Here is a 13,614-nt window from a genome sequence, read left to right as displayed (position 1 = left end):
TTTTAGCTTGGGTGAAGACAAGTCAAAACATGACAGTAAGCTTCGGTAAAAAAATGATTCCGAGGGTATTTCACATACCATTAGCTGTTTTTCTTTTGAAATACTATGGCACCTTAGTCAGATGAACAGAAGCCACAAGGACTTGTTTGTATGTGTGGGAGGATGAAAGAATGGTCTGTGATTGTGCCTATCAGGAGAATATTTTGTGGAAAATGTAGAAAGGCTGAAGTCAGGCCAGTATTGACGTCAGCACACCGGATGGATAACAACTTAGATTGTTGTGTATGCTGCTCTCTAGTGTTTGCCAATGGTATTTCTCCTGTTCTAATTTTGAGCCATTACCATATCTTCCTTTGGTTTGTGTTTTTTTAAGTGTGCATCAGTGTACTGTCAATATTGATCTCAGCGATTTTCACTTGTCCTTAGAGAGAATGAAGGTCTGTAGAGTATGAGAGTGAAATGATGGGACATTATGAGAAGAAATGTCAGATTATGCTTTGGTTTGACAGTCTCATTTTAACTCTGCTGGCTTCCGTCTTATTAAAGAAATGCTGGCTGTTTCCCTTTGACCACATGCTGGACATCTCATTAAAGAGATTACAGGTTTCACGGAAATATCAAGCACACTCTAATGCCCTGCTGGGCTGAGCTTATAAAGAAAAGTTCTGACTTTATGATGGCAAGCCTGGACAAGTCAACAGAGCCTCTAGAAGAATGCCTCACAGTTCATGACATCAAGGAATGGCAACAAAGCAAAACTCACAATCTCCATTTGAGAAGCATTTGCTGTGTTGAGCTTTTACTACACTCCTGAGAGTACTAGTAGTTTGCGTGCAGTTTTCAGGTTTGCTGTTGTTACTCAATCTGTAGTATGTCCATAGTTTACACCATGTGATGTTGGCTACTTGTAAAAAACTAAACTGAGGGTATTTGAGGGTTTACGTCTAAGCATACTAGCTTATTTAATGAATTGCTCTGTCGGTGCTCCTGTGATAAAATGTTCATAGGGTGCTTGAAGAGCCAGTCATTTATGGGCATGTGGACAGGATGTGACATAAACATTTTTCTCTGGCCATAGACTTGTGGTTTCTGCTGTTGTTGATGAACAATGGTTGGAAGGAAACTGATGAGTTGTACTGTAGCAGACATGATAAGTCTTACAGTACTTGCTGTGCCAGCATTAGTATAAGATCTTGTCCACAGACTGACTCTGTGTTTGTCTGTTTGTGCGTCTCTGTGTGTCCATTTGTGTATGTGTGTATGTGTGAGAGAGAGAGAGAGAGTGAGAGAGAACAATGTGCGCGTGTATTTGTTTCACTTTTAGCAGTGAATGTTTTCCTATCACTAGGGGGAGGCCAGGCTGTGCTCTGTGAAATGTGTGCTCTAAATCCGATTAGCCATCCAAAACAATTTACCACCTTATTAGCCTCTTAGGCATGAAGGCTTATCACTGAAAATTCTCATTTAATGCACATTTATGGAGTTCATTAAAACAAAAGCCACATGGCTTAGGCCGCTTTGCTTCGTGTTGTGCCTTGGCAAAGTGTTGTGTTATGGTGGCATACCTGACGGTTTCATTCATGTCCTGGCTCAAAGAGTGCTTTTGAGCCACATGAGTTTGTGTGGGTCTGATGTGTGTGTACTTCAAAGGGGTGTGTTTAGGAGTGGTCATTAGATGGCAAGGAGCTCAAACATTTATATAAGGTCTGTTTTTGACTTGCATCAGGTGTTGATCCCAAGGAGTTGCTGCCATCACATCAGTCTCCTAACCCTCTCTGACTCTTAACCTCCACACAGGAAAGCAGCAGAAGCTCTGGGTATCAGTCATCCAGACCCAGTACAGGTGCGATAGAACACATTTATCTGTATAGCAGATTGAGATCGATATAGATAGATACCTGGTTCATTCCAGGAGACATTTTGGATATTTGAATGTTGTTCATGTGTCATTTTACAGCTTATTTAAGTCTGGGTCTTATGTAGGGGAAAGGGCTGTTTTATTTGTTTATATATGACATGTTGAGGAATATTGAACTTCTACAGTCTTTGTATTTACTGTAAGCTTTGTTATGGTAGTCACAAGAGAAGGATGAAATTCATCACTCTCTGTTGGGTTTCTGTTACCTTCGAAGATGTTGAGAACTTCAAAAAGTAAAACATTTGTGTTCTAGAGCACAAACAAATTTGCATGACTCAAATTTGATTAAGTGTGTACTGGTTTCAGATCAGTCGAAGCAGAATATGATTAGAAGATCACATGCAAGTGATTTGCCTAAACTGTAGTGATGTACACAGGAACTAATCAAATTGGCTGTAGAGGCTCTTGTGACGTTGTTTTATTGATGTAGTAGTTGTAATGTAGTTCTTTCTTACACTTAGGGACTGCCTCTAACTCCTTTCCTTTCCCAACTGTAACTCACAAGCCAGGTATGGATGCAAATTATATGCCTCTACATTTTGGTTTTTATCTATGAAACCACGCCATGTTCTAATCTGCTTAGTGTGACGTCTTGTACATTCATTTGATTTCATTTGTGGAAGTGGGAGGTCAATCTGATTACCTAGGTGTTGATTACCTTGTTTTGTGATGATAATTTCCCCCTCAAATAGATGGAGCAGATTATGAAGATGGTGCTGTTATTAACATTATTCATTATTCATTATTATAACATTATTCCCACCACCACCACCACCATTTTCAGCAGGAAAAAAAAAGCAAATTTTTCTGAAGCAGCCGCCTGTCAATCATTATTCATAATAGGCCTGTCATAAAAGTAGAAAGGAGAGCAACTGTAGTGGAATAAAGAGGAGGAATGCTAAGCGCCTGCATCTGGCCTTTGTGCTAGGGCTTTGATGTGTGCTAACGATGAGGAATGAATGAGGAGGCGGTGGGTGATGTGCTGAGATGAGGAGAATTTGCCTGTACCACACTCTTTTCTTGAGCCTGCTTTTCTCTGGGACAGACATGTTAATCCACAGACAAATCTGTTCCTTGAGTTTCTTAGAATGTGCTTTGTCATGGATGATATACATTACTGCTGCATTACACTCTTGAAATTGATTTGTTCAGCAAAACCTGTGCTGCTCTGTTGGGCTCTGTGGCATTGAAAGAGCTCTTTTATGCCGGCCACCTGGTCTGGTGCCAGTTCGCAATGCCAGTCAGGGCAAGTTAATTCGGCAGACGGGTTGGTCACCAACTGCTGTGTGTGTTGGTCTCTTTGAGCTCGGACTAATACCCCACTTAGGGAGACACATTGTAGTCAGAGCAGGAGGATGTAGAGAGCTCAGCTATTCTCTGTTGCACAGGATTGCAGGCCCTCGGGTCAAAAATAGAACTGAGTTGTTTTCATATGTTTCGAATAACTTCTCCCTCAGGGTTAACAACTGCTGTTTGTGTGTGTGTGTGTGTGTGTGGTGAAAGGGTTTGTGTTACAGAACTGAAAGTAGGAGTCTGTTTGAGAAATTTTGAAAACTTATGATAAAATTACATGTAATGACTCATTTATGTAACTTTGTACATATTTTTCTAAATTTCAGCAGATAGAGATTAAGTCTGTCTTGTTAAGAAGACTAGAACTAGAACACTTTGATAACAAACTTGATAAACAGATAGGTGTTGATACCACCTCAGACCCAGAGCCGTATATATACCTTTATATGGCTCTGCTCAGGCCAACATAATTGTTGTACTCATACCCCCCAACTCTGTCTACCCTCGTCTGATCTCCTGCGTGTGGGTTTACAGCAGTAGCCCAGCTGTTAGTGGGCCACCTCACCTCCCCCCAGACACACCCCAGACTCAGCTGTCTGTGAGGCCCTGTGTCTGCTGGGACTGCGTAACCCCTCCGTGTTTATCTTCCACCAGCTAATGTCATCTCAGATATGCGGGCCAACGAAAAACTAGGACTAGGACTAGCAACAGTGTTCACCCATACAAGGCCACAGGAAGTGAACGCATGAGCGGCACATTGTTGAGGATAGTGTTTGTCTGACTCTGCTGCGTCATGGCGATATGCTGAAGATGCGTGACATGCTCATTCACAAACGCGCTCCTTGAGTCGCACACAAGACGTGGCCTTGTTGCCACGGCGTTAATGGAATTATGGGGTGGACCACTTGAGCCTGCTCTCTGTCTCTCTCTCTCTTTTTCTGTGCGGCTCAGCTGGAGTGCTGGTCCTGGGCACAATGGTCACAGTGTGCAGTCCAGTGCTGAAACGGAGCAGAGTTCACCAGCTGGAACAAAGTTAGCTCTGTGGCCGTCTTCACTCTGCTCTGGTTCCAGCAGCCCCCCCCCCCCCCCTCCTCTGGTTGCTCAGTGCTGCCGGTGCCCCCCCTCCCCCCTCCTCCTCCAAAGCGTCCCTCCCCAGAGTAAGAAGTAGGTCTCCTCTGCCTGGCCGGCCCCCCTCTCTCTCCAGCTACACAGGGGCCTCTGAGGAGAGGGGGCTCAAGCCAGGTCGCTGCTCACACTCTCACTCTCTTCTCTTCTCACCCTCTTCTCTTTTCACTCTCTTCTCTTCTCTTCTCACTCTCCTCTCTTCTCTTCTCACTCTCCTTTCTTCTCTTCTCACTCTCTTCTCTTCTCACTCTCCTCTCTTCTCTTCTCACTTCTTTATGTCTCCATTTCTCTCACAGTCCCCTGGGTTGGTCATTATTTTTCTCACAGTCCACTCTTACGCTTTACTATTTCTCTCAAGGCTGTCTCTTTCTTGTCTCAGTATTTCTCTCACAGCTCCTTGTCTTGTCTTGGTATTTGTCTCACAGCTCCTTGTCTCTCTCTCTCTAGTCTCTCTATCAACCTCAGCTCCTTTGAGACCCTCTTAATTAGGATAACAGACAGTGAGGTTCAAGATGAGCTCTGGTGTTGATGTCATTGCCAGACTGACCTCTGCTAAGACAATATATATTGAGGAAATGTGTGTGGGAGCATTTAAGGTCAGATGCTTCTACAATTGTTGAAGTAGGCCTATACACAAGTATCAAAAGGACAAAATTAGGACACAAATAGGAATTGCTTACAACAAAGAGTGAGAGTAGGATAGTAAATAATGTGGAACACCAAAAGGTAGCAGATGAATCGAATGAGACGAGCGGAATTCAGCGCACACTTTGAAGTGGAGTTTGAATCAGCATTTTCCATCTATCCCTCTTTCAAAGCTCCTCCCCTCTCTGCTTCAGTCTCCAGTAGTTTTGAATTCAGATCCTAATTTAAAGGAACCATATGTAAGAAATGTACTTCAATTAATCATAAAATGGCCCTGATATGTCACTAGACATTAAGAAATCATGTTCATTTCAAATACTTATATCACTGACAACAGTAGTCTGGCCAGGATATTGTCATTTAAAAAGTTAAAAAGTTAAAAACTGATGTTGATGTTGTGTTTTGTCATGTCATGTTGTGTTTTGGCCTGATGCGCCACCCTCCACCTATCTACTAATCACAAAGTCAGTAGTGTTTCGGCATCGGGTTTAGAGTGCGGATCGGGCCGCAAATTTCTGTCCGAATCCGGCCTGCGTCCGACAGAGTTGCGTCCGAACCCGACCCGAACCCGACAGGCATTTTCATTTTTATGTCCGAACCCGACCCGAGCCCGACGCAGATGATGCCTCAGTTATTCTCATGCTAGTGATTAAACGTTCACGTTTGTGGATAGCCTGTCTTTTTAGCCCATTAAACGGAACACACAACAAATTGTCTACAGAATCAGATGAGCGTGCAAGCACGCAGGTCACACACAGCGCACATTAACACAAGAGGCCCAAGCAAGCATAGCCTATTAAAATAGAATTCTTGTCTTACCATTGACGAAAAGTCGTGAAATGAACTGCAACAGTCTTTGAAACTACAGTGCCTCTGTCACTGATATGCAGCATTGACGTTAATTGGTGCAACTCGAGGAAATCCTCATCCAGTTGAACGAGACGACCTTATAGCCTACCGGTAGCCTATGTCTTTACCACAGTATGCAACGCAAATAATCTTAAAATCTCCTTATAGGCTAACAACTTTTTTTAACGTCACCCAAGACTGTGCTTATGTGCATATGTGCATAACCATTTGTTTATGTAGTCGTGACAACGCGTGTGCATTTCAGGCTGCATGCCTGAAAAGAGTTGTCACGATAAACAAATCTTGCACACAGGAAGAAAGCTATTAGGTCTTTTTCACATTTTACTTTATTCTCAAAAAACTACAATTTCTAAATATTTGTCCGAACCCGACCCGACTGTCGGGTCCCGTCGGGCTCGGGTCGGGTAGCCACACTCTAATCCGGTTGGCAACCTCGAGTCAGGGGGGGGAGGGGGAGGGGATACACCGTTCTACAGTAATTTGAAAGTGATTGCAGTACCAGTTTTGGCCACAATCTTACATATGGTTCTTTACAAAACACTTTCGATGCAAAAAGCAAGATGGAAATGCTTATTAAAATAGAGTAACTATCCTTCAACTCAGCAATGGTGCCATGCTGGCGAGGTGTTTATGTAGGTCATAGTATCTCATTCTCTCTTTGCCGAGTTTGCTACCTTAACTGATCTCCTGCGCACAGCCTGTTTGGAGAGGCTGGGTAGAAGGCCCAGACCATAATAAACCCAGGGCAGGGCAGTTGTGTGGTTTCTACGGTTACTTCCTTTTTGGAAAGTCTGCCGTCATGTTCGAATGAGAAGCTAGCTCAAAACTGCGCACCACTGCTCCTCGCCTCTCCTCTCTTCTGCTCGCATTAGATCCCGTCCCCCCACAGCTAGCAACTCCGTCATTTGTTTTGCCTTTCTTTGCCACCCTTGTTCTCGCGCCTCTCTCCATTCAGGTCGAGGAGTGGCCCTCTTTTTATTGGCTCCCGGGGGGAAGTGGGGAGCGAGGGAAAGCTCAGCACACCAGCTGCTCTCTGGGGGGGAAAGAAAGAGAAGCAGCCCAGGCCACCGAGGCCCATCTTTTGTGTGGTGGGAAGAACACTCCAGGCCTGTCTTATTACAGAGAAACCCAACTACCCCCCCCTCCCCTCCTCTTCTACTCTCCAGCCCGCCCCACGCCTCTCCTTGTCTATCCAATTGTTTTTCTTCCCTTTTGTCGCCACCACAGTCTATGCCAGGCCCTTGGAGTGGGTTTGCAAGAATGTTTTGTCTCAGTTCGGGACTCCAATCCTCTGCGGATCCCCCCAAAATCCCCCAAAGTGCACACACTAATGGCTGACGAGTCTTTTTCAGAAGCCCCGGGAAAAGAAAAAAAACTGAACTGTCAGAGAGGCCGCAACTGCTGGTTGGAGAATTGCCATGGTTACCGGACCGCTGTAGGGTGGAACACACAGCTGAGCGGAGTAGGCTGAGTTTTCATCAGAGTCACAGACTTCTAACTTTGAAAAGAAATTAGAAGCAAACCAAAAAACAACCAAAAGACACATTTTTCTTCCCTCCTACCATCCTTTTTGTTCACACATACACAAGAGCAAGAAAGTCTGTTGCGCAGAACTTTGTCTGGTCCTAAACTTACCATCAGAGCTGACAGTGTCCCCATGCCCAGGGTATCCTTGTCCCGTGTCCTGGTAATCCACCCAGTTTATCCCCTCTAGGCTGTCATAAGCTGACGGAGCGCTGTCTTCCACTGGCACCACGGTGAAATGGGGCATGTTTTCCTCCGTTCACAGCACTTTAAAGTCCCCTCAGTCAAAATGCCGCTCAGTCAGCCCGCGTCTGTCTCCCCTCAGCCTGACTCGACTCCCACTAATCTCGACGCATTCCAGTACCCTTCGGTCACTTCCTCCTCTCACAATTACCATACTCTCCTCCCACCGGCCGGCCTCCTAGGTTCGGGGGGGAAAGGGGCTGCTTTGACACTGTCATGCCTCAGTGTGTTCTTGCGACGACACCTCGGATGAGGAAAGGGATGGGATTTGGGAACAATGAGAGAGAGGATGCCTTTTCTCTGCGCTCACTGGGTCCATACACAGTAACATGGGGAAGACTTGTCACCCACCCATCACCTATAGACTTTCCCCTCACTATATGAGGATGATATTTTTGGCATAGTTTGCTGTTATTAATGAATCAAACAACTCTTCCCTTTTCTAAACCATACTTAACATAAATATTTCTAACAGAGGGGGAGGTTTCTATGTAGTCCAAACAGGCTATTCTGAGCAGGGCAAATACGCCCAGATACAGACTGACATGGGCAATTTTCTGCCAAGCTTTAAAGATGGTTTTTAGTTTTTGCCTCTTAACTTTGTTTAAACAAGTGCCTTACTCAGAGGGATTACTCTATGCTGCCAATGGTGGAACTGTCATGTTCTGTCATGTTAGAAGTGTTATATAAATGTGCCATTAAAACAAGCCCAGTAAGAGTAAGCCATCCCAAAGTTTTCAGTGTATCCAGTAGTACGTTTCGTGAAGAGTGAAGTGAAGTTTTTCAACAAGGAATACGGTCCTGTAATTTCTGGGAGTCTACAACAGCTTCCAAAACTACAAAGACAGCCTTAAGTAAACCAAAAGAGTGTTTTTGTTAGACTTTTCCCTTTGCCTCAAGACAGTCATATATCTTCCTCTTGGGCAAATGGATGCTTACTCTACGTGATACAGATGGGAAACCCTTTGAAAAGTCCTGTAATTACTCTGAACTGGTCTGCTTTAAAGTCATTCCAGGTCATGTCTACATCTGTCTATGTGTGTTCGTATCTGTGAGGGACGGTAAGATAGGGGGAGTGAGAGTGAGTGGAGAGAGGGAGACACAGTAACCTGGTGAGGGCTAAAGTCTACTCTAATGTTTGTTCACTGTGAGAGAGGTGGAAAGAAGCACCAGCTTGATTTCTTGCTCTTGTCATTAGCACGGTTTGCATGCTGACTTTAGTAATATTCCCTCTGATTCATTTTGGTAGCGAGACTGCTGACGTCAGAGTGACTGATGCACTCCAAGAATTGCCTAAGCTTCTCCGTTATCTTGTTTTTTGGCTCTTCTTTGTTTTCATGGATACAGTAACTACAGACCCTTCTTGTACTGTATAAAAGAAAACACCTTCAGTACTAAGTTGTGTGCAGACACTCTTCACCAACAATGACACACAACACAGACACTCATTCCAGACACTCCTCCTCATGGTTTGTCGTGTTGTACACCATTTATGTTTTCTACTTCTCTGAGTTGTTTGAAAAGCTACAAAGTGTAGAAGCCCCATAGTTTAAAGCAGCAAAAGCAAAACAAACAGAGCAAGACACTCCTGCAACTGCGACCAGACAGCATTTGGGGCTGTGAATGTCTTGCCCTAAAGCAGTTTATAGTGCTGTCATTGGGCAGTAATTATCACACAGACGTCATTGCACACCCAAGGAAAGTTCCCACCCTGGTGCTGTTTGTGGTCAGTGCGGGTCAGTAAGCAGCTGGCCCCTGTGCTTCGCTCTGCCCTGTTCAGTCTCTGCTCCCACTTGCAGTGACTCAGTCATGAGGAACAAAAGTAAGGACAGGGGGCGGCTTCCTGGAAAGGCTGGGAGGCCCCGTGAGGCCAGGTTGTTTTGTACCAGCACATGGACAGGAAACTTCCAGACAAGCTGGCAAGCGCATTTCTAAGACCACTAGGTATCACCCGCCTTTGTGTGTGGGTCGGTCCGCATTTTCTTTAGGGGTAAGCCATTCCTGAGCATTTGAAAGATTTTTGTTCAGTTTGTGTATTATGTTGTGGCTCATTGGATGCTTCAATATTTCAGTGTGTATGAATATTTCACAATGTTGTATGCAGTAATGTTTCTGTTTTTTTATTATGATGTACGAATGTACAGTTAAAGCTGCAGTTGGCAAGATTTGTTTTATCATACAGTATTCACTGAAACCGACACTATGCTCCGACAGAACAACATAAATCAGCCGGTTTTAGAAAAAAAAACTTGCACTTCTACCTCCACCTAGAGCCTGTTATTTGTTTTGCAAAAATCCACAGCTCCTGGATCTTCTGGTCCAATCAGAGCAGGGCTGTGTGAGATCTGACTGTCAATCACAGTCTGGTGCAGTTTGGTGCACATTGACGAGCACAAACTTGATGAGAGGGTACTCGGTAGTAGTGGGGGAGGGGCATGAGAGTTGTAAACATTAAACATTTTGGCTAAGTCCCCTTAATCTGTCAGATTTGCCAACTGCAGCTTTAAGAACAAAATTATTCATACCCAGGGCCGGAGTGGGGCCACTTTTCAGTCCGGGAGTTTCAGGCCCAAGACCAGCCCACGTTTTCCATAGTGGTGGAAATTGGATAAATGAAGCAACATTTCAGCTCTTACTATCCTGTAGTTTTTATTAGTACCATGGTTCAAAAAATGTGTAAAGGTTATATAATAATTCACTTCAACTGAGAAGTTAACAAAAACAGAAAGAAAGAAAGAAAGAAAGAAAGAAAGCCTTTGAAATGTAGCCTATATTCCACGTTTCCACAAAGAGGCATATTGAACTAATGTTTAGGCTACATGTTTTTTGCATGGGTAGGCTATATTGTTGTTTGGTGATTTAGGCTACTCCTTTACTACACCCACTTCTGAGCAAAGTTTTGTTATCAATATTTGCATACTGTAGTCTATGAATGAAAGTCTACAAAAGGCTAATATTTTAAGTAATTTAATATGTTGCTTGTGAATAGCTTGACAACGCTACAACATCCAATATTAGCCCAATAATTACATTGCTAGTGTCAGACACCAAACAGGACGAGGACCACAATTGCGTCACGTTCAAAAGTTTATTTAAGGGTTGGGGGTTTCAGGGGTTCCGGGGGGGGTACAGGAGTTCCAAGAGTCTGCGTGTGTGTGTTCCCCCAGTAGCCGAACAGCAAAGGCAGGAGCTGGATGATCCGGGAAGTCCTGGGGGAAACACACACACAACAGCAATTGAAACGAAGCAGCAGTACAGTCAAGGACTAGGCGGTATTCGTAGAAGAGGGACGGAAGGCAGGTCAAGATTACCGGGGCTGGAGAACACAGAAGTAGTCGAGCGGGTCCGGGATCACAGGCAAAGAGTCAGAGGCGTTTTCAATAAACAGGCAGGTAACTGGTGCTGGTTGCAGACGATCTGACAAGTGTGGACTGAAAAGCAAGGCTTTATATAGAGGGCATGATGAGTGGTGAATGCAGTGCAGCTGGTAGGTAACGAGGGTGAGGCAGAGCAGAGCAGGAACAGGTGGAGGTCATCAGACTTCAATCAGCACGTGTTACCAGGCAGAGAGAGAGCTCATGACAGAACCCCCCCCCTAAGGGACGGCCCCAGAAGTCCCCAAGAGTGACACCACGTCGGGAGGGCGGAGGGGAGCCGGTGGAGGGCTAGAATTCCTCCGAGCGGTCCGAGTGAACATCCTCATCCTCGGAGGGAGCTGGAGGGTCGTGGACAGAAGACGGGACAGGTACCGAGACAGGGTCAGGGTCAGGCACATGACAGGAAGCCGGGCGGGCAGGACGGTTAGGGACCCCTCTGGGGCGGCCCCTACGGATTGCAGGTTGATCAGGATGCAGACGGTGGAAGTCGGCGATGAGTGTCCGGTCCACAATCCGACTGGCTGGCACCCAGGTTCTCTCCTCAGGTCCATAGCCCTCCCAGTCGACGAGATACTGGAGGCCCCTACCTCGCCGTCTGGACCGAAGCAGGCGTCGAACGGTGTACACCAGCCCACCGTCAACGAGGCGAGGAGGAGGAGGAGGAAGCGGCACGGGGACCAGCGGGCTTTCATGCGTCGGCTTGACTTTCGAAACATGGAAAGTAGGGTGCACCCTCATGGAGGTTGGCAACTGGAGCCGGACTGCGGTTGGGCTGATGACCCTCTGGATAGGGAACGGGCCGAGGAATCGAGGTGCCAGTTTACGCGATTCCACCCGCAGTGGGAGATCCTTGGCTGACAGCCACACCTTCTGGCCAACACGGTAGGCGGGTGCCGGCGATCTTCGGCGGTTAGCCCCAGTGGCATAGCTGACAGCTGACTTGAGTAGCGTGGCACGAGCTTGTGACCAGGTACGACGGCAACGGCGGGCATAGGCGAGGGCAGACGGGCAGGACACATCTCCTTCCTGGCTGGGGAACAGGGGGGGCTGGTAGCCATACACACACTGGAAAGGTGACATACCAGTGGCAGAGCAGGTGAGGGAGTTGTGAGCATACTCTATCCACATCAGTTGTTGTGCCCAAGCCTGGGGTTTGCGAGAAACCATGCACCGCAGCGCCTTCTCCAGCTCCTGGTTTGCCCGCTCGGATTGACCATTGGACTGGGGGTGGAACCCAGAGGTGAGACTCACTGTGGCCCCTAGAAGACGGCAGAACTCCTTCCAGAATGTAGAGGTAAATTGCGGGCCTCGGTCAGAGACAACATCCCTGGGCAGCCCGTGTAGACGGAAGACATGATCAAGAACAGCCTGGGCAGTCTCTCTGGCAGATGGCAGTTTAGGGAGGGGAATGAAGTGTGCCATCTTGCTAAACCGGTCAACCACAGTGAGAATGACAGTCATCCCACCTGATGGTGGGAGGCCAGTTACAAAGTCCAAGGAGACGTGGGACCAGGGTCGTGTGGGCACAGGCAAGGGCTGGAGTAAACCAGCGGGGGGCCGAGTGGAGGACTTGTTCTGATTGCAGGTGGGGCAGGCACGGACGAATTCTCGGACATCCCTTCTCAAAGACGACCACCAAAAGCGCTGGGCAAGGAGATGGCAGGTGCGGGCGGAGCCCGGGTGGCAGGCAAGGCGGGAGTTGTGTCCCCACTGTATGACCCGGGACCTCAAATTATCTGGGACGAAGAGACGACCGTCTGGGCATGCACTGGGACTGGGATGGTCACGGAGGGCCTCTTGAATTTCCTCCTCGATATCCCAGGTCAGGGCAGCTACGACGCAGGGATCGGGCAGAATTGATGCAGGTTCCTGGGAAGGGGCGTCATCCTTATGAAACTGACGGGAGAGAGCGTCCGGCTTGGTGTTCCGAGAACCTGGGCGGTATGACAGGGTGAAGTTGAATCTGGTGAAAAACAAGGCCCAGCGGGACTGTCTGGGGTTAAGACGTTTGGCATTGCGGATGTATTCGAGGTTTTTGTGATCGGTCCAGACCAGGAACGGAACTGTGGACCCCTCCAGCCAGTGACGCCACTCCTCCAGGGCAAGCTTGACAGCCAACAGCTCACGGTTTCCAACATCATAATTGCGCTCTGCAGGTGAAAGCCGGCGAGAGAAAAATGCACAGGGGTGCAACTTGTTGTCCTCCACTGCCCGTTGAGAGAGTATGGCCCCGACTCCCACGTCTGAGGCATCCACCTCGACAACGAACTGCCGGTCTGAATCCGGCATCTGGAGGATGGGGGCAGTGGTGAACCGGGCCTTGAGGGTATGAAAGGCTGTGTTGGCCTCTGGGGTCCAGGAAAAGGGGTGTTTGATGCTGGTCAGAGCTGTGAGGGGAGCGGCGACGGAGCTGTAGTTCCGGATGAATTTCCGGTAGAAATTGGCAAAACCGAGGAATTGCTGCAGCTTCTTCCTATTCCCCGGAACTGGCCAGGAGGTAACTGCCGAGACCTTTGCGGGGTCCATCTGGATATTGCCTTCAGCGACGATGTATCCCAGGAATGACACAGTCTGAGCATGGAACTCGCATTTCTCCGCCTTGACATAGAGAGAGTTCTC

General features: G+C 47.1%; 1 protein-coding gene across 1 annotated transcript in view; it reads right to left on the bottom strand.

The window, feature by feature from the left end:
• slc12a4 (solute carrier family 12 member 4) overlaps nucleotides 1-7,724 on the bottom strand; it is a 35,730-nt gene extending 28,006 nt beyond the window's left edge. Inside the window, exon 1 of the mRNA XM_042060739.1 lies at nucleotides 7,487-7,724. Within this exon, the coding sequence (XP_041916673.1) occupies nucleotides 7,487-7,622 (136 nt within the window). The 5' untranslated portion in view covers nucleotides 7,623-7,724. The remainder of the gene's footprint in view (nucleotides 1-7,486) is intronic.
• Nucleotides 7,725-13,614: the final 5,890 nt, after the last annotated feature.

The sequence above is a fragment of the Alosa sapidissima genome, chromosome 14 (genome assembly GCF_018492685.1).
Source record: "Alosa sapidissima isolate fAloSap1 chromosome 14, fAloSap1.pri, whole genome shotgun sequence".
In the NCBI taxonomy this organism is placed as follows: domain Eukaryota; kingdom Metazoa; phylum Chordata; class Actinopteri; order Clupeiformes; family Clupeidae; genus Alosa; species Alosa sapidissima.
The sequence above is the reverse complement of the archived record's forward strand: the minus strand, read 5'-3'. Positions and strand labels throughout refer to the sequence as shown.